Source organism: Pyrus communis, chromosome 5 (assembly GCF_041283825.1).
Source record: "Pyrus communis isolate YQ-2024b chromosome 5, ASM4128382v1, whole genome shotgun sequence".
Classification (NCBI taxonomy): Eukaryota; Viridiplantae; Streptophyta; class Magnoliopsida; order Rosales; family Rosaceae; genus Pyrus; species Pyrus communis.
In genome coordinates, this window is record NC_142569.1 from 34818449 (window position 1) to 34840033 (window position 21585).

Below are 21585 nucleotides of genomic sequence, written 5' to 3' on the forward strand. Positions count from 1 at the left end.
GATTCTCTTTCTCCCCTACATTGCCACACGGCAGCCCCCTAGCACATCTCCATCTCTCTCTCCCCTGATCTCACTCTCTCATTCTCTCTCTCAGCTTTCTAACCCTCTCACCTCCCTTTCTCGCACACCCTCCCGTTCGACACACACACACACACACATCAAGGAACACCACCACCCCGATGTCGACAACACCACCACCTTCACCATCACCGACTCCCCCTCTCATTCTCCCTCGTCTTCATGAAGTACGGGACACTAGAAGCTCACTCAAAAACCCCGGTGCACCCCAAGGACTTTGAGCCCAGATCTCGGCCACTTACAACCCTCCCACGATGAATCAAATGTGAGAAAACACTTCCCCTCACCTTACACTTCATTTTGGTACCTAAATCATAGTCTAGGGATGAGTGTTGGTGGTGACTGGACCTCGGAAGGCTCCGACCTTCTTCCTCAGCGAGATACCAAAAACCCAGGCCCTTTTGGGCTATGCCAAATCCAGGCCCTAAGCCCGTTACCCTTAATAGCCCAGCATGTTTCATTTTTAATTTAAATTGTATTTATTTGTTTAAAACCCAAAAACAATTGAGTCAGGCCCAGCCCAATTGGAAAATCAAAACCCCTTTAAGTCTCAGGCCTTAAGGCCGGTTGGGCTTAGGCCTTCGGGCATTGGCATCCAGCCGACCTAAAACCTAAACCCAGCCCACCTAAATTCCCTAAGCCCAACCTCAAACCTAACTAAACCCTCAAGCCCAAAACCCATAGGGCCCTAACCAGCCCAACCCAAACCCGGCCCAGTTGACCAGGTTCGACCCGACTCATTGACCGTTGATCATTGACTTGGTCAACGTTGACTTTGACTTTCGGGTTGACTTTTCTGGTTTTGTCCTGGACCTGTTTTTGAAGTCCGTTTTCCCAAATTCAACCATTCGAATATAGTTTTTATAAAGGGGGTAGATTATGAAACCCCACCCCCATAATTAAATTGTAATTTCATTTTGCCCTTAAAAGTCTATAAAAATGTGCAATTTGGTCCCTTATCCTATTTTAATCCAGACCCTTTATCTGGATTCTCTTTCTCCTTCGCGCTGCCATGCGGCAGTCGCCTAACTCACCTTTATCTCTCTTGTCCTAGATCTCACTCCCTCATTCTCTTTCTCAACTCTCTAACCCTCTCACCTTCTTTTTTCGCACACCCTCTCCATTCGACACACACACGCATGCCGAGGAACACCACCACCTTCACCATCGCTGACTCTCCCTCGTCTTCGTGAAGCACGGCACACCTGGAGCTTACTCAAAAACCCCGGTGCACCCCAAGGCTTTCGAGCCCAGATCTCGACCACTTACGGCGCTTCCACGGTGAATCAAAGGTAAGAAAACACTTCCCTTCACCTTGCATTTGATTTCGGTACCTAAATCATAGTCTAGGGAGGAGTGTTGGCGGTGACCGGAGCTTGGAAGGCTCTGGCCTTCTTCCCTGGCGAGATACCAAAAACCCAAACCCTTTTGGGCCTTGCCAAATCCAGGCCCTAGGCCCGTTACCCTTAAAAGCCCAGCCCGTTTCCTTTTTAATTTAAATTATATTTATTTGTTTAAAACCCATAAACAATAGGGCTAGGCCTAAGCGCCTAGCCCAATTCGAAACCCGAAACCCAAAACCCTTTTAGGTCTTAGGCCTTAAGGCCGGTTAGGCTTAGGCCTTCGGACCTTGGCATCTAGCCCACCTGAAACCTAAACCCAACCCACTTAAATTCCCTAAGCCCAACCCCAAACCTAACTAAACCCTAAAGCCCAAAACCTATAGGGCCCTAACCTGCCCAACCCAAACCATATGACCTAACTCTGATCCAAACCCGGACCGGTTGACCAAGTTTGATCCAACCCGTTAACCGACCTGGACCCATTGACCGTTGACCCGGTCAATGTTAACCATTGGCCATTGACTTCGACTTTCAGGTTGACTTTTCTGGTTTCATCCATAACTCATCCTAGGCCAATTTTGATGTCATGGACCCGTTTTTCACGTCAGTTTTCCCAAATTCAACCGTTTGAATATAGTTTTAATAATGGTAACCTTTATATGCTTAGGTGCAATTACTAGCAGTGATTTCGTTATTGCTATTTCGTACGGCTCATCTACGACAAAGTATTTGTGAATGCCCCCTTCTAAAAATGCATATTTTACTGCTAGAAATGCATACAAGAAAAGCATGATTTAATGATTACGTTTTATGAGAAATTGATTATCATGATATACTGAGGTTATTTTGGAATACCATATTTTCTATCGAACCCATGTTCTTGAGAATATCTTATGGATGACGATATAATATTTAGAACATGTTTTCACACATTTCTTTATAGTATAGATGATAGATGACTTTATACTACGAAGTTGCTTTTGAGAAATATGTACCTATGTTTGGAAAGATTATGTTCAATTGTTTTGTACTTACCTAGTGGTCCCTATTCCACCTACGGGCGAGGTTTACGGTGTTGGCATAGGGTCGGGAGAAATAATCTCTAGCTACAGGCAGGGAGACAGGGAGCTGGCATAGGTCATGAAGCAAATTCCTTTGGCCATAGCGCAGGGACAGAAAGCGGGCATAGGGCCTGGAGTTGAGAATGGACACATACACTAGTGATTCCACTTTTATGAGATGGTTTTTTGTGATGTTTTATGGCATGCTAGGGTTTTTAGAAACCTATCACATATTATGCTATTAGTTTTCATAAAACTTTGGGGGTTAGTATGTTGATAACTGTTTCAATATATATATATATATATATATATCAACTTGGTCCACTCATGTTTGTTTTGCGACCCCATCAGGACATAGGAATGAGGACTACGATTCGACGTATGAGGCATTCCCATACCAGTGACATCGTGCTACATCCTCTCTACTTTGGCTTCTATTGTAATAGCACTCTCTATCTTAGCTTTCATTGTAATTTGATTTAGAATATGTTATGAACATGCCATGCATCTTTATGAATTTATTATTGACAGTCGAATATTATTTTAAGTATATTAGTATTCGTATGAAATTTTTATGTATGATTCCACATGTTTCTTAGCATTTACATTCAAAAAGGGCTTGCATCACCTTCGGGTGTCGACCAGCACGTGATCATCTCGATGTCCCGTGGGACATCAGGGTCGGGGCGTGTCAGTTATAGTGTAATAAATCAAGGGATTAATTTACTTCTTTTTTTTATACAACAATATATTCACACTATTTAAAAAAAAATCTATGAAAAAATATTTGTATTATCACCCATAAATATAAGAGCGTTTAAACATCAAAAACAAATTAAATGAAATAAAGAATTTATTTGTACATGTTGTGAAACATGGGTTTCAAATTAGATATATGAAAATTTCTTATTAGCATTAATGTTGATAAATAAAAATCTCTACAATAACTTAAAACGAATATCGCACACACTTCTTTTGAGAAAGATAATCGAATACAAGATAATAAGTAGGCTTCGGAATGCTATTTTGACTATATTGACTGCTTTTTTAGTACGTAAGAATCTTTTATATATATATATATATATATATATATATATATATATATATATATTATGTTTCACTTATATTAAAGAGGTGACCAATAAATATGGTACAAATATCATTAAAAAAATAAACATTGTAGGAGTGATAGTTCACGTAGGATTATCAAAAATCTGAGTGGATATTTCGTTTTGATTTTTGGGTTTTCACTTGGAATGGCACCTACATGGTTCTAAGTAAAATTAAAAAATCTAACTATTCTCTCGACCATCCAAGATCTTGAAATGAAATTTGGGCCAAGAGACATGGAACAATCCCCTACATGGAAAAAGAAAAAAAATTAGTGTATGGACAGTTACATCTGTCACATATTTTTGAAGTGCATAAATTTAACTTTTTTGTCAATTTTACAATCTAATTAGACATTAAATGCTAATATTGCATAGACTTGGCCCACAACTTAAACACTTGTTTACCATCAGTTCCAATGTTTAGTACTTTTACTCTTTAACTTTGTTAAACCTTTTACGAAATACGAAAACTAATGAAAAGGATTTAAAAACTTTGAGTTTTAACGATAACGACAAAATAAAGAGTAAAGTGAATAGTACTAAAATTGACTTTTTAATGTAAAAATGTGGTTTTTCGTTAAAGTGAATAATACCGGGATCTTTTCGTTAAAGTTCTCTTACGAAATTGATAGTTACTGTTAATTTAAAATGTGGGTTTAGTCTATGCTACATCAACACTTAACATCTACTTAAATGGTAAAATTATTGGTGACGTTAAATTGGTGCAACCAGAAATCACGTGGTGTAATGGACAAAAATTCATTTTATAAATAACCCCGAAATCTTATGGTGCAAAATGCAATTAGCCCAATTTACAGGAGATATTTTTGGATGAAGTCGAAGCATTGTTCATCATGAAACGGCAGTTAGTTTTTGTTTATTTGGTTAAAATTAAATGGGCCAATCCTGCCAAAGCTGTCTGACGGATAATGACCATATATTTTAGGGCGGAAGATGAAGAAAAGGAGCCGCCTAATTGATGAGATATCTATGGTCCACCCACCCGTAAGATCAGATGAATTCTAACAATTTTACTTTTGGTCCTTTATTTGGATCTTTTTCAAAGGCGATTTTTTGAATATTTGTAAAATGATCACTTGATTTGGCGTTTCTATTTTACTCAAATTACAATTTTATCATCTACTTTTATTATAATATATGAAATAATACACCTCTTGACATATTACTAATGCCAATAAAATTTCTCGCAGTTTTCTTGTATTGAAATTTTCGAGTTTTAGAGAATTTTTGTAGAGGGCATCAAGTGGGGGCATTTGGACAGTTCAGTACATGAAAATATTATCCACATACATCTCAGCACACTTAGCACCTTACAATCTTTGTATAATATCCACACTTTCAAAAATATTCAAAATTATATATACAAACCTTTAGCAAATAAGAAATTCTCAAAGAAACAAATTCGTGGAAATTTACAGAAAAACAAAAGCCACATTTCAGCAAGTTCCATTGTTTCACTTGTGAAATTAGAGCTAGCTAGATAGCTCCCACACCAGATAAAGAAAGAAAGAGAGAAAGTAATGGCTTTGGAGAACTGCTTGCAGCTGAGCACAGTGTGCACTACAAGAGTTGGTGCTGCTGCACAATGCTACCATCCATTTTCTTCCATGGGCAAGTTTATTGTGCCAATTTGTAACGGTTTGAAGAAATCTTCTTCGAAATTCTCTTCATCGTCTTCATCGTTTCCTCATTCCAACAAATCACAGAAATCCCGCTTCATTTGCAAAGCTCGTGAAGCTCTCAATGAAGGTAACTCTAACTTTATAAATATAACTTTATTAGTCTTGTAATTTCTGCGTAGCTGCATATAGATATATATGGAACAAATTTAGTATTTTATATTTATATATATATATATATATATGTGTGTGTGTGTGTGTGTGTGTGTGTGTGTGTGTGTGTGTGGCGATTAGAATAACAAATAGCAACACATTTAGGATAATGGACAATTAGAGGGGTATTGAAAGCAACAACAATCATTAATCACTTAGAGCTACCCCAAGCCAACAAGGCTCTCCATTTTGTGAGGATTAGAGGGGTGGGGAACGTCTATCGTACGCAGTCTTACTCTTACTTTGCAAAGAAACTGCCTCCACGACTCGAACCTGTGACCTTTCGGTCACAAAAGAGCAACATTTCCATTACGTCAAGGCTCGCCCTCAATCATCAATCATTACAAAAAGAAATTTGTTGTACATTCTTTCTTGTAGTTGATTTGCAATGTTCAACTACACGAAATTCTTTAGTGTATATAGTTCATGTGTAGACTCATGCTGGTCATTGACCAATTATTTTAATAAAGATGCATACACTCATCGCACAAGAATTTTTCATTCGCTACACATCTAGATGTTCTTCACTTAAGTTCAACTATTTGTATACAAGTCAAAACCAATCCCCAAATTACTACTGGGAGAAAAGAAAATGCAGATATATATGTATATATATAGTACGAAGAGCATGCATATATAAATGGAATTGGTGAGTAGACTGAAATGTGCAAGCTTTGCATGCAGTTCAAGTGGTGAATGATTCAAGTTGGAGTAATCTTGTGATTGCAAGTGAGAACCCAGTTCTGGTGGAGTTTTGGGCACCGTGGTGTGGACCGTGCCGGATGATTGCGCCGGTGATCGATGAACTGGCAAAGGAGTACGCCGGGAAGATATCTTGTTTCAAGCTCAACACAGATGAGAGCCCCAACACTGCCACTCAGTACGGTATAAGGAGCATACCAACTGTGCTCTTCTTCAAGAATGGGGAGAAGAAAGAGAGCGTTATTGGTGCAGTGCCAAAGTCCACATTGTCTGCAACCATTGAAAAATATGTAGATCTTTAATCAAATCATGTATATAATAATAGACTTCCATTCTTGTGCTCATGAAGCTGTTCTTCTTAATCTTAACTTCTCCCTTCGAATTATTCATATAATTTCCATTTTTATTGTATGCAAGTTTTTCCCACAAATTTTCATTGAAACAATCTCCTAGAATATTCTCTTATGTGAAAATTCTAACGTTTAACAAAATATTACGGGTGTTGTTATTGACAATCTAAAATAGTTAACCCGCTCTCCGATGAAGAAGCTTAGGAGAGAAAATAACACTAAGGAAATTATTTGCAAAATGATTTTTGAGCGTCCCAATAACAACTTCCAAGATTAAAGGCGGTTAGTAGTCTTAGTTGTACTAACCACTTCCGAGTGAGAGGAATTTAGAACTTTATACATTAGCAAAAGAATGCATTACTAGATTAAGAGATAGCTAGTAGATACATGGTTAATCAAAGTTGAAGTAAAAACTCCGTAAACTCTTATTGCTAAGCACTTTTTAGATTTGGAGCTCGTTTGTTTACCATTTTGTTTTAGTTCTGTCTTAGAGATAAAGAGAGAATATGCGGGTGAAATTGGTCTATACAGAATAGTTGAAGAATGATGCACAACTAACGTAGAAAATATACACAAACTGAAAACTAAACACCAAAAACGAAACTATTACTTTCATTCTGCTTTGTTTTCACTTTCACAATTTTATTTTCATTCATTCTTGCCTCTTCCTGAATTGAGATCCTCCCCGGATCTTTATGTCCGAAGCCGACAGACCCGGAGATCTAGAACACTCATTTTACACTGACCCATCTCGCACAAACCAAATGTCCAAATCTCTACTCTTCAGCAACTCAAATCTCCAAGTCCTCGAGCTCCGTACAAAGATCAAGGATGTCCAGATATTCACTGCCACCAATACTCGTGATATTCATTGCCCTGTCACTTAAAGCAGGTCAACGAACGAACTTACATGTAACCAAATCCAAGAAAGCCTAAAAATACACTATCACGGTAACAAATTATTTTCGACTTTCATGGTAACTAATGACTTTTGACATGTATAACCGAAACCCCAGCTCCCATCTGAAATTTGGAAATAACAAAAAAACATGCCCGACGAATAGGTCAGAAATACAATTCTAGGATTGGAAGAAAAGATCAACAGCCAAGTTGAAATCATTTGCACCCTTTGAGCTCCTCTACTCGAGGGGAAAAAAAACGTTTTTACTACGAAAAAACAACGTGCCGTATGCTTACTATGATGATATTTCGAAACGGAAAAAAAAAATGAAGTACATTCAGTACCACAAGAACATGAGCCTCATCAGCCACAACCAGCCACCAAATTTCCTTCTTTTATGTCCGAAGCCGACAGATCCGGAGATCTAGAACACTCATTTTAAACCCTACAGTCCTCATTAGGCTATTACACTGACCCATCTCGCACAAACCAAGGGTCCAAATCTCTACTCTTCAGCAACTCAAATCTCTAAGTCCTTGAGCTCCGTACAAAGATCAAGGATGTCCAGATATTCACTGCCACCAATACTCGTGATATTCATTGCCCTGTCACTTAAAGCAGGTCAACGAACGAACTTACATGTAACCAAATCCAAGAAAGCCTAAAAATACACTATCACGGTAACAAATTATTTTCGACTTTCATAGTAACTAATGACTTTTGACATGTATAACCGAAACCCCAGCTCCCATCTGAAATTTGGAAAGAACAAAAAAACATGCCCGACGAATAGGTCAGAAATACAATTCTAGGATTGGAAGAAAAGATCAACAGCCAAGTTGAAATCATTTGCACCCTTTGTGCTCCTCTACTCGAGGGAAAAAAAAACGTTTTTACTACGAAAAAACGACGTGCCGTATGCTTACTATGATGATATTTCGAAACGGAAAAAAAAAATGTACATTCAGCACCACAAGAACATGAGCCTCATCAGCCACAACCAGCCACCAAATTTCCTTCTTTTATATATAAATAACAGATTAGTACACAGTGGGAGCGAAAGCCCCTCTCAACTATTTCATTCAATCGATGCACTGCCATCTTAGACGAGGCCAGAGGCAACTCCCACCATTTCTCACGCTGCGCAAGCACAAGCAGCTAAATCAAGAACCGGTGAAATGAGTCATCAACATGATCAATGGAGCCTTTCAAGGTGAATGTTTCCAATCAAATTGAAGATTATTAAAGCCGTTCACCGCTCCAAGGCCACTAAGTAACTGGTTCCCCAGATCCTGTTGTTGATGATGCATACTTTGTTCTCGAGCCATTGATGCCATTCCGACCCTTCCATTCATAACAGAATTATTTCCCATTGCTGCTCTTATTCCATTCGCCATGCAAGGCTGCTGACCTAGTCCGCCACCCATACTCCCAAATCCAGCACCGCCAATTCCTGAGTTATTGTTAGTCATGCCATTCAATCCTGTGTTGTTGCTTGTTGACAAAATCCCATTCATGTTTTTCACATCGTTGCCCAAAGAACCAGCACCAACCATACTACCTGGGCCGCTAAGCTGGTTGGACATCATCATTTCCTGTATAATTTTATGGACAGAGCTCTGGGAATCACTTGGATCAGCCTCGCCCGAAAGGGTTGGCTGTTGCATGGATATATTTGCTGGTGAATTTGCTGCACCCATGTGATTGGCAGCTGTCATGACACCTTGAGATGTTTGAGAGGGATTATTTGATGAGGGTATTGGTGACTGGAATGGAGAAGGGTTTGGTTGTGTTTGTGGGATTGTACTAGAAGAACCAGGGGATGGAATCTGAACAGAACTTCCTCCATATGGACTGTTTGCGTTATTCATAGAACTTTGTTGTCTGGGGTTCATAGAATTCTGATGGAGGAGCCCAACAATGGTGCTTGCAGAAGTTGATGTGGATGCTGTGTTCAGAGCATTATTTACACTTGCAATACCATTATTGGCAGCAATTTGCGTAGCGGCGGCCTGAACAGAGCTTGGATCTCCATTTGAATTCTGGGCGACCGTTTGTTGTTGCTGCTGCTGCTGCTGCATTTGCTCCTCGGACTGTTGTGCTTGACAGTGAAACCCAGATGAAGCACTCGTCCTTCGAGGAAACTTGGCCAAGCTCTCTGAAAGAAAACAATAGTAATGAACTACTGCAACCCAATCCTATACTATGACGGAGCTGCTAACGTAGAATGAATTGTAAGTATTGAGCCTAGCGTAATAACTTGTAACACTATAATGAATTGTAACTACCATGTGGCCCACAATATAATTCTTTAAACTGACATGATATCGTGCAAAGAAACAGTTTTAGGGATCAGAACACAAGTGCAATAATTTAGAGTATATAAATGTATGTCTGTAAACAAATTTATAAGGTAATTGTAAAAATCAAAAACCAGATTGCGGGGGCCCTATGGCCTATGGTACTAAGAAAAAATGAATCACCCCAATCACTATCACAACTACAATCTAGAATCTAGAGCCCAATTAAAGACCCAAGTTTACATCTTGGTTTAAATTATTAAATGGCAAGGGACCACCTGGATCCTGATTGAACCAATTCGGATTTTCTACATTTACTGGAACACGTTTGGGATAATTTCATCTAGATTTTACAGTTGCAAGGGCACAAATATTTAGATTCAATATTCTTTAGCTTTTTCTTCATTTCCTATGTTACAATTCCAAACATTGATATGGGGTATGAAGCATTTGGGAATTTCTTCAAACAAAACTGTGAAGAAGAGTACAGGAAAAATCACTCCTGTGCACACAAAAAATGTATATTGTAGAAGCTTGGTGATCCAGCAGCAGCCTCATTCACTCGCACAAAGATAAACTTTCAGTCTTCTTTGTGCTCTCTAATCATTGTTGTTCACCAGGACACTCTTTCCTCAACACCCTTCCCCTATCTCATAGAGTCTTTTTCTAGCATAATTTCAGCAAAAAACTTTATATATTTCTTGGCTGCTTTTCTTTCTCCTTATCCGTTCTGAACCTTCTGTTATTCTTAGAAATTGTATTTCATTTTAAGCCTCATGCCCTAAGCGGATTACAAATTTTGTGAATGCCTATTACCGGAGCAAACAAGAAAAAAAAGATCACACAGCTAGGTTGCTTATAACTTTTTACGTTCAGAAACTCAAGAATTTGACTTGTGTCAGCCTGCATTGTAAATTGAAGGAAAGATAAATACCTCTATGGTTTGAAGTCCAAGTTACGAGTAGTCTAGGACTACGTCACCTCTTTAATTGAGTCAATACTTTAATTTCCAGCAAGCATCCTTCTCGCTTTCCACAAATTTCTCTCATCAAGATTTGACAATCTTATCACATTAAAATCAGTTTACGTAGACTAAATCCTTGTTTCTTAAAACCAAGACTTGAAACCCAACCCAAGTCCAAACATAAGCAGACTTCTCCCAATCTGTCTTTTACTTCTAGGCATCAGGTCATTAGTTCTCGTACTGTTCTTCCATTTAGTTATGTTTACACTTCCTTTGATATCCCAAGGAATAGAAATAAACTGAGGTCTCATTTGGTGTCTAGGATTGGGTTGGATAACCCACTATATTCAGGGTACGTTGATGGAAGAAATGAAAAACTTGTGTCCAACTTGAAGTTAGAAGACGGATTACTTTTTCACGAAACTTGGCCATTCCCGTCCCACCCAAAATGGTAGGATCAGAAGGGATGAGTTTCTCTCATGTTTAATCCCCTTATCGTTGTTACACATTCATCGCCACCAAGCTTCGAACCCTATCCTTGTAGGTACCACCCATGCAAAAGCACTTGACCACAACCTTCAATATACCTTGAATATAATGTGTTATCCGGTCCAACCCAATCCTAGAGACCAAATGAAAGTATTAAAGCTTAAGCTTTACTGCAAAGCTAAGTACTCAATCTACTCCAGTGTAGGCTCATTTGTTATTCTTAAGAAATTTATACATCTTAGTTGTAAAAGTCTTAACTCATGAAGTCTTGTTAGTGACAAGTAAATTTTTCTAATTATTTATGTAGCGTTATATCTCTATAAAGTAAAGACTATAAAGAAGAAAGGAGAACAGAAATTTGTATATATCATAGTAATTTAGTTAACATAGCAAAATCAACTTACCCATAGGTCCAGTCCCTGTCTCTCGGCTGTAATCAATCAAGTCTTTCATACTATTAACTACTTCTGATATCTGCATTAAACCACCAAAAAAGAAACATTTAAAAATAAAAAATAAAAATAAAACATCAAAATGGTCAATCCGGCTACAAGAAACCTCAATTACATGGTTCACTGAAACAGGAACCCAACTTAGGAATATAATTTGTTTGAAATATATGATATTACACTTCATGAAGAAGAGGCAAGATGTTGGTAATAAATTTTTTTTGAAACAAAGGAATTTCTGGCACAAGCAGTCCAATTACAAATACATGGCATATGTATAGAAAAGATAGAGAAAATGAGAAAAATCATTCCAAACCACACCCCCCCCCCCTCCCCTTTTCTTTTTCCCCCTTTTCCTCGTGCGTCCATGCAAACAACTGAAACTTCATTTTAGGTGGACAATACATCTAACATAGGAGCAAATAATTATTTTAACAGGTTTAACTATGACCATACAATTTATATCAGGAATATGATCCCTGGGCAGCAGGTTGGTGCTAAACATTGGCTGTAAAGCACAAACAAATGCTGCAGCACTATATGCAAAATAAAAGGTGTATCTCAAAGCCAATGATGATACATAAACTTTGTAGAGATAAAAATAAGAAATTACCTGAAGACACCTTACGTATCGCTTTGTATAACCTAAATCATTTACTAAAGGCACTTCCAAGGTTTTTGCCAACTGTCGTGCTGATGAAACAAACCTAAACCAAAATTACACAGGAGGAATTAAACAAATATCATAAATTCTAAACCAACCATATATTTACTTAGACATTTGAACTGAAAAAGACAAATCCACCACTGCATAGAACAAAGGTTGAAATGTAGGCAGGTGATTTCTGCACATAGGCACTGTATCAGTAAGATCTATATGATGAAAACACAATAATTGCACAATTCCTCTGTAGTGTCTCTCCTGATACAAGTTTATTTTTTCCGGAGACGTCCTGATATAAGTAATAAAGAACATACAATTTTGTGACATTAACAAAATAAATAGATGGGGCAATGTGCAGCATTCATCTTCAAGAAAAGCATTGACTGCTGATGTCTCTACTAGAAATGTGAGACTATTCGTACGAATAGAGAGGTACAGAGCAAAAGAAGGCATAAGGACAATCCAACATTCACTCATCACAAACAAGGCATGAACATTAATTATAGCCAAACTTCTATAAAAGAAAAACCATTTGAAAGCCCAAACCTTGTCAGGCAAAAACACCACTCAAATATTTACAAAAATGAGATGGAGAGATTAAGACCCTACATATTACAGTTACTTTGTATCTCTGGAAGAGATATATTGGATGATGTATTTTGAGTAGCAGCCTGGTATTTTTGAGCTGCAGCACCAAGCTGACTAACCTGCATAAGGCAAGAAAACATTAGATATGCAAAGTACCATATGATTGGTAAATATACTCAAATTAGCCTCACATGCAACAGATAGGGAATGTCAAGAACTTTGCTAGTTTGGTAAAATCGAGATTAATGTCCAAAAGACATAATCCAGACCACTCCGACCTGAATCTCAGAAGTTTCTAAGTCATTTATATAACATTACTAAATAATAAATATATACTTATATACTCAACTTTTTAATCAAATTAGACTGAGAGTTGAATTTGAGCCAATGTATTTTGGTATGGTCTAGAAAATTTTCAGCTCCAAAAGTCAGCATAAGTACTATCAGTAAAGCATTCGGCAAAAGCACTATCTGTAAACAATTTGGCATAAGCACCTATCTTTTCAGTTACATGACCCAAAATAACAAATTGACAATGGGTCGACACTTAAGAGGTGCCATGGAGGCTTGAAAATCCAATAAATATGCAACAAAAGAATGAGATTAATAAGAAATGCATACAAATGAAAGTTACCCATATGATACTTCAAGATATAAACATTAGCCAATTCCAAATCATACAAATCCAAGAAAAGACATTAAACCAATCCACTGTGGAACATTTGGCTGACGGTGCATCCTATGAAATGCTCTTTACTTACAAATGCAGTTGCTCCTTGAGCAAATGGTGGAACAGTAATAAGTTTAGGATTCAATATTAGTTCTCAATATTTTCATATACAACTAAGTCCTATTTCATCCAAACAATGTACATATTCTTACACAAAAAGAGGTTGAATATATAAATTTGGAATTTTTTCGATTTTCCACATGAAGAGAACATAAACTCCCTAGTTATGAAATCATAAGGGTAATCAATCCATAAAAAATCAATGTGATTACTCAACCTTGTTCCTACAATTTAATGTCAAGCACAGGATAACCCATCACCTAATCGTGTTCAATCATTTAAGTGTCCAGTTGTCAATGACTTGACAAGGGTTCTAAATAAATCAGTAAATTATATTCTTTGTTTTGAAATATTTCATAGAAAGGAAAAATAAGTTATATTCATAACAATAACGGAGAAAAGAACCCATCGAAAGTATAAATTTGATAGTAACCTGAGGTATCAGTAATCTTCGAGGGATAAGCTCTTCATGGCGCCTTGCACAAAATTCCCAAGAGCATATCTGCCAAAGGAACAGGAGAGACAGTTGATAAATACCTGGTGGTGCTAGAAGGTAAAAGGTGTTACGAAAACAGTATTTTGTCCAACCTTCAGATCTGGAGAGAAAACTATCCGAAGTTGGCCATCCCGAACAACACGAAGTTGCTCAAAAACACTTTCTTGTATTGCTTTAGCATAGTCCAACACAATCTGGCCAGATGAATTATGATACTCGCGCGGCATATCAACATAAAGAAGCTCCTCCAATGTACCACTTTCATACTTGATTTTAAAAAGCCGGGGAAGAACCTCAACAGTCGCTTCTGAAAATTTGATCAGAATAACTCAGATGCCAGTTGTAAAGAGAGAAGAACATGAAAAAAGCACCTACATAGAGCATTAAAACAACACTGGCGTCTATCCAACCAAGATATGACATTGATAGGCACAAAAGATGGTATTTAAAAGAGATTGCATATTACCAAAGCCACGCCCAGGCTTGCGATTGCATATTTCACAGTGCCATACATCCTGCAAAATATGGCAAATATTGTCATGAATGTCAAATAGCTCAAGATTCATGTAACACCAACCAAAAGTGTATTTTGAATAATGTAACAGCTACTATGACATTGAAGACACTGTCCTCAAATAAAGTGATCTCAAAATGAGATGTGGATACTAATGTCCATGTTGCATGTATTTTGCAATTAACATCATTTTACTAGTACAGATACCAAACATAGATGGGGTTCACCAGATTACTATATCCTAGATACAGACCTGAGGGAAAACGCCAGTTGTTTGTCGGCCAGTTCCATACATAGAAACACACCACTTCTTCTTCGCATGGGGTACAAAATATTCAGCAACAAATTTTCTCCAGAATTCAATGTTGTTGTCCTATATAAAAGGCAGGCATTATCACTAACTATAACAATCATCCAACAAGACCAACAAATTAGGCATGGGGTTATCTTACTTCAGGCCTGTGCTGTTGCTGATACATATAATGTGTCAAACGCCGAGCACACATTCCAGGCTCATATACTGGTTTTGCAGGAGATCTCATAGGCAGATTCTGCTGCGGAAACTGCTGCTGTAACTGGGGGCGTTGTTGAGGCATTGCTTTCAAGAATTGCTGCTGCTGGTGTTGTTGCTGTTGCTGGTTATGTTGCTGTTGTAACTGCAATAACCTATGCTGATGCATGATGTTCATCTGGGCAGCAGCATTCTGAGAAGACTGCCTTGACATGTGGAGGAGCTGTTGTTGCTGTTGTTGCTGTTGTTGCTGCTGTTGATGCAAAAACAATGACTGATCAGATTGCTGCGGTTCCAATTTTACTGGTGGCAAGCTTCTCATAGTTTGAAGTTGTTGGGGTTCCATTTTCACTGAACCAAGACTCCTCAAAGACTGCAACTGCTGCTGTCCATGTTGATCATTTGTCAATTGGGGCTCTAACTTTACCGGCCCAACACGAGCTAAGCCTCCTCGAATAGCCTGAAATTGATGCTGCTGCTGTTGCGTATTGTGAGGGGCAGAGAACTGTTGCATTGGCTGCTGACCATGCTGGAAATGCTGTGTTTCAAGTTGCTGCTGCTGTTGTTCCATCAACAGTTGGTTACCAGAAGGGTTTGAAAATTGTTGCGCTTGCCCTTGCCCTTGACCTTGACCTTGACCTTGACCTTGACCATGACCATGACCATGACCATGACCAGACGTACTGGGATTAGCCATGTTTGATGCACCGTATGACGAAGAAGGTACATTGAAACCCATTCCATTGCCAACACCAGAAAGTGGATCAGATTCAGCACCAGTATCCATACCTCCACGTTGGTTGCTACCAGGACCAGAAAGCCCCGGATTCGAAATTCCATTTCCATACGACTGATTAAGGAGAGAAGACACATTGGCTACATTGCCAAGCATATTACCGTATTGAGTTCGTGGTGAGGCAAGCGATGGAAAAGCCGACTGGGAACCTTGACCTCCCAACATTCCAGAATTTGAACGCAAAAGTGAAGGCGAAACAGACTGGGCACCACCAATTGGAGTGGGCGGCCCCGAAGGTACCATATTTCCAAAATCACAAACTAGAAACACTCGGTGAAAGTACTAAATCTATCTAAAACAACGTGAATTCCACAAGCCTAGATCACATAACAAGATGCAAAAACTCGGGTATGGAGCTCAACTCTGAAAGCATTGTACCCCTACATCCAAGGCCATAGGCTGCGGAGTCTTTATTGTGCACCAACAGAAAAGAGTAAGCATTGTGTCTTGGGCATGTCGTGCTCGGTTTTACCAAACACAGGCCAAATAACAAATAAACCAATTACCAATGAACAGGCTCTAATTCTGAACATTCTACAATCTCACTATCTTCACCAAGAAAGCAGCCTCCGACCGGCTTCCACATGAATCTTTGTTTATTACACGAACTTTCAGATCCACCATAACCTCAGCCCTTGTACAAAGAAAGCTAAATAACAAACAAATCAAACTCTCTGCCAAAACCAGAGTAGAAATCTCAAAATTTGCCACTCTATCAACCAAAACCAGCACCAATAAAAAACCTGAAATGAACCAAATCACCAAAATTCACGAATTGAACAAAAACCCCACAAAATGAACAAAATTTGAACACAACCCATTTAAGATTATCCCCACAAGTTAAACCCAAAATTCCACACCCAAAACCCCAAAACCAATCTCAAGATTTCCAAAGTTTGCAAAACTAAACCAGCAATAGTAATGAAAATGCCAAAACGGTAGGCTAAAACAGCATCGATCGGACACAAATCAACCACTTCAACTAGTGAATAAAAATCAGAAAATAAACACACACAAGAAATAGTAGATTGTACTCACCAGTAGAACTTCGAACGGTAAGACACAAGGAAAGAGAGAGACTTCCCAAAAACCACCAAGATTCTAATGCATAAAACCCGGAATTTTGATTATTCACTGAGTTCGGCTTCAATTTTATTTGAATTGAGTGGGGATTCTGTTCCCCCTTTTAGGGTTCCGTTTTCTCCCAGTCGGGTCTGCGTGTTGGCTCTGAGCACTAGTCCTGTCTTTCGGTGGTTTTAGCTTTACAGGGAGATTAGAGAGCTGTAGAGAGAGAAAGAGTTCGTAGAGAGAGAAACAGAAGGGGGAGAGAGAGAGTCTCTGTGTCCTTGCGGACGTCAAAATTGTATTCGATTCGATTGAATTTTCTGCATTCTTTACCTTTTTCTCTTTCTTCTTCTCTCTTCTTTTCTCTTTCCTTTTCTCTCTCTCTCCTCTGAAACCAAGTCAAATGCTATTCTACCACCCTCCTCTCCTCTCCAACTTTCTTATGTTATGCCATGCCTATGTGTATATATATACAGACATACATGCATGTATCATGTCATACCATCTCACTATGTCATCATCATTATCATGATACATGATCCACTACATCTGTTTAATTATTAAATGACACTCTTTGCTGCCTTATTTACGAAGTTGCCAAACTCCAAATGTTTTGATAAAATTAGGGTTTTATCACAAATTAACCTAGCTCCTTGTATTGGCCGTTCAAATTCAAAACTGATCCATTTCGTCATTGAGATTCGGTGTTGCACATCAATTTGATCCTTCTGTTAAGATTTCAATAATATTTTATTAATGTGCTGATATGGCAAATGTACGGGACTCACAAGTCCAATACGATATTGTCACGTGGATGATAACAAAAAATAAATTTATAAAAAGTGTTAAAATTTTCGAAACTATTAATAACAATTTTTTTAAGGATGCTAGTAGGAAGATCAAAATTTTAGACCAAATTTGCAAACTAAATGTGTCATCAATAGAAAATAAACACGTTAATCAACGCTTAAGTAATAACCCACATTATTTGATTTAGAAATTTGGTCTCCCTAACATTATTTTTCTTTTAAATAATAATAATATGGTGACCTATGCTCCTCCTCCTCGTCCCAATATTCACCTCCGGAACCTTCCTCTTCTTACATAACTCATGAAACAAGCATGTAAAGGTTCTTGGGGGCCCTCCGAATGTTTGGTAGGGGTACTTTTTGTACCTACCAAGTGTCCGATGTAATGCATGTTAGCATATCTCGATAGCACTCAGCAGGTTGCGACGACAACACTCGACAAATGTTCTCAATATCACTCATCATATTACTTCGGCAAATGTCAATGTTTATTGACATATGCTCAACATGGTTCGATTGACGACAATAAGCCACCAAGTATTCGATGAAATGCATTCATGAATAAACTGAAATTTGTTTACGCATTTCGTACTATGTTTTTATCTAAAAAACTTGGGCCTTTAACATTGGGACCTCCAAGATTCAAATTCTAAATTTGCGACTGCTTGTAAGTAGGACGTCTTAGATTAATTCTGTAGATGGTGAATTTAATACTAATTATTACTATTGGCTTATTATGCAACTGAATTTGAATCTCCTATCATTTAGTGTAAATATAAAATTGTCCTTGAAAAATTAGATTAATTAGGATTGCCACCTTCACTAGCACAGCTTATTTTAGGCCATGTAAGATGAAGCACAAATAAGGCCAACTCAAAACAAGACAAGCCTATCCCGTACAACAAATGTCCTCGTATAATTTTTTTTTTAAGATTAATATTAGGGAAATTAAATTTTTAGATAAAATTTGGTAAACTATATGACATGAAAGTTAGAATTAGATTATTATCTAAGCATTGATAAACATGTTCATATTTATTAATGACACATTATTTAATTTACAAATTTAGTGATAAACATGTTCATATTTATTAATGACACATTATTTAATTTACAAATTTAGTTTTTCTATCATTACCCTTTTTTAAACATTTGTTTTGTTGGAATAACTTTCGTTTATAACAATTGTAGTAATAAAATATATATTTATATGGTAAATAATATTCAAAAAGGTCTCATGTAAAATGTAGAAACCAGACGTAAGGAGAGTTTTTTTTTTTTTTTTTTGACAAATCAAAGCCTCCCTTTTCAATTAGGTGCCGCATCATGTATGAATACTGTTTAGATGCATCTATGTACGAATTCTTTGGGTAGAAGAAATACATAAAGCAAAAAAGCGTATACAAGGACAAGCAGCCTAGCAGAAACCGTCATTTGATATCCTCTATCAGTTTCGATATTTTTATCTGAAACGAGTTCAACATGATTGTAACATTTGAAACTATTAATACAAAATCATATAAGGAGAATATTAAAAGTAATTCTGCATTATAATTTAGAACGTCGTGATATCAGATGAACTCATTTCATGAAAGAGTCCATACAAAACACGACAATGCCACTTCTCCGTCATAGGGACAGATATCCTCATGTATGGGATACGGCCATGTGGATGTGGTGATTGGCTCTTATAAATTGATTCATTTCCAATGATGAATACAGCCCACAGTCCACACACATCATACAATATCTCCTGCCCCTCACTCAAATTGACATAAATACCCATCAAAATTATCGAAAACTTGATGAAACTGGTTTCCTAACGCGAGGGCAAGGACGTGAACAAACAACGTCCTACAGATCATACAGGGGGCATGCGGAATTCATCCATAGGTCGGCCACTATTAGCTAAGGCCACAATTAAAATATGTTTTTATTTTTTGATCAGCCTCATTCTTTTTTAAGGTAGATAAACAATACGTAGCCTATCAGGAATTGGATCCTTTCCTGAGCAGAAGACCATGATCCTCTTGATCCATTAACACGGACTGTTGCATTTTGATCCAACGGCTATAAACAGAGAACTCCTCTAAAAGTTATAATAATTGTAACCGTTGAATTTTGATCCAACAACCCATGTTAGTGGGTCATAAGGATCCTGATCTCCAACTCAAGAGAGGATCCAATTCCAAAAAGAACCGACATATATAATCAACTGTGCTTCAATTCTAGTTACATTTAATTAAACTAATTTCAGTGGCGGATTCAAAAATCCGAGCTAGAGGCGCACCTTAAAAAGCCCAAGCTTCTTTTTTTTTTATTTTTATCATAACTTGTACACAGCAGCTTCCTTCGCCAAATCATATCAACCCATAAGAAAAAATTAATTATACATTCAATATCAAACACAGAAATAAATGACATAATCTATAAGTAAAGAAAATAAAACTTTCAACTCGTCAAATTAAGTGCAGTAGTACTTGAGGCCTGAGCTGATGAAATCCCCTCGTTCATGATATTCAGATTAACGTTAACATCTTCTGTAATCTCATGTAAGCTGAGTACCTACATCCACATATGATATAATTAAAATACAAATTCATAATATAATATATCTCAGTCCTACAAAAAGTCTGTATTGAAATTGAAATCCAAGTAGAGACAGCACTCACCACGAACCAGGGCAATAGAGTTTCCTATATATGTTTGAGTCGCCATTTTTCGCATATAAACCATCAGGACTATTCATTTCTTCCTTCAAAGTCAACTCAACCATATAAACAGATGGGAAATATAAGTTATCTGTATTGTTTGTTTCCATAAAGATACAAGTAATCTCTTGAAATGATAAAAGTATCTTATCACATATAGGACTGTAGAACATCAGGTATGTGGTTTTACTACAAAAGAAATCGGTGTCATGAATGAAATCATTTAGTGTATATTAAAATTTACTTTGTCAATTTTTATAAATAAGGTTATTGTATTCTTCAGGAGGTTCTTTTTTAAGTGAGATTTTAATAGAGACTTTTTGTGTGAAAGAAAAATACATTTTTCTTAATAAATAAATCATAAGTTGCATGTTACTTTTTTGTTTTGTTTTACTCGAATACAACTCGCTATGTATAAAATTGAAATAAGAGGATTAGTTTACAAAAGTACCTCTGAATATTTTTAAGAAGTGGAACAAACATGAGATTAACTAATTAACTCTCTTATTAGGAGTAAGGTTTACCCTCCTTACCCAAGTGCTTGGGTGTGTTTAACTTGTCTTCAGTATTGGGTGACACTGACAATGGATCTTTCATCTCTTTGACTTATTATCCATGCAACCAATCAATTTAAAATTTTGATTAATTTACAAGCTCATGCTATAAGGCTGGATGCCCTTGAATTTATAAAAATTGTGTAATGGTTTTGCTTTAGGTTAGATTGGGGGTTTAAGTAGGTGTAAGAAACTTAAAATTTGTATCCGGAAAAAAAAAAATTCTCGAAATTTAAAACAACAGAATGGATTAGTCTTTTAGTTGTTGGAGGAGCCTTGAGTTTAACATTATGAATAAGATAATATAAATTAAAAAAAGAAAAAAGAAATGAGGTTCATTGTTTGATATGAAAATATAATCATATGTAAATAGTAATAATTTTAACAATTTTCATTGTATTCTTGAAGTTTGTTGGAAACCTTTTGATCGAGTTTGATTTGGGCTTCGGGGGAAACTCTTAGCTCCTGTAGTTCGTTTTCGGTAT

General features: G+C 37.2%; 2 protein-coding genes across 5 annotated transcripts; one reads left to right on the forward strand and one right to left on the reverse strand.

Annotated features, from left to right (window-relative positions):
* Positions 1–4812: 4812 nt before the first annotated feature.
* On the forward strand, positions 4813–6579 carry LOC137725803 (uncharacterized). The gene is made up of 2 exons (XM_068464597.2): positions 4813–5364; positions 6132–6579. The coding sequence occupies exons 1-2, from the start codon at positions 5136–5138 to the stop codon at positions 6449–6451; spliced, it is 549 nt and encodes a 182-aa protein (XP_068320698.2). The 5' UTR covers positions 4813–5135; the 3' UTR covers positions 6452–6579.
* A 1824-nt stretch (positions 6580–8403) lies between these two features.
* On the reverse strand, positions 8404–17470 carry SEU (SEUSS transcriptional co-regulator). 4 transcript variants are annotated; one of them, XM_068463330.2, is made up of 10 exons: positions 17000–17470; positions 15107–16704; positions 14908–15027; positions 14607–14655; positions 14233–14447; positions 14078–14146; positions 12876–12973; positions 12216–12309; positions 11558–11627; positions 8404–9558 (listed from the first exon to the last, which is right to left on the reverse strand). In XM_068463330.2, exons 2-10 carry the CDS (start codon positions 16202–16204, stop codon positions 8609–8611), a joined length of 2763 nt encoding a protein of 920 aa, XP_068319431.2. In that variant the 5' UTR covers positions 16205–16704; positions 17000–17470; the 3' UTR covers positions 8404–8608. The 4 variants fall into 4 exon arrangements, with proteins under 4 accessions (XP_068319431.2, XP_068319432.2, XP_068319433.2 ...); XM_068463331.2 differs by having other exon boundaries at positions 15107–16610; positions 17000–17468; XM_068463332.2 differs by having other exon boundaries at positions 15107–16635; positions 17000–17468.
* Between the last annotated feature and the right edge of the window lie 4115 nt (positions 17471–21585).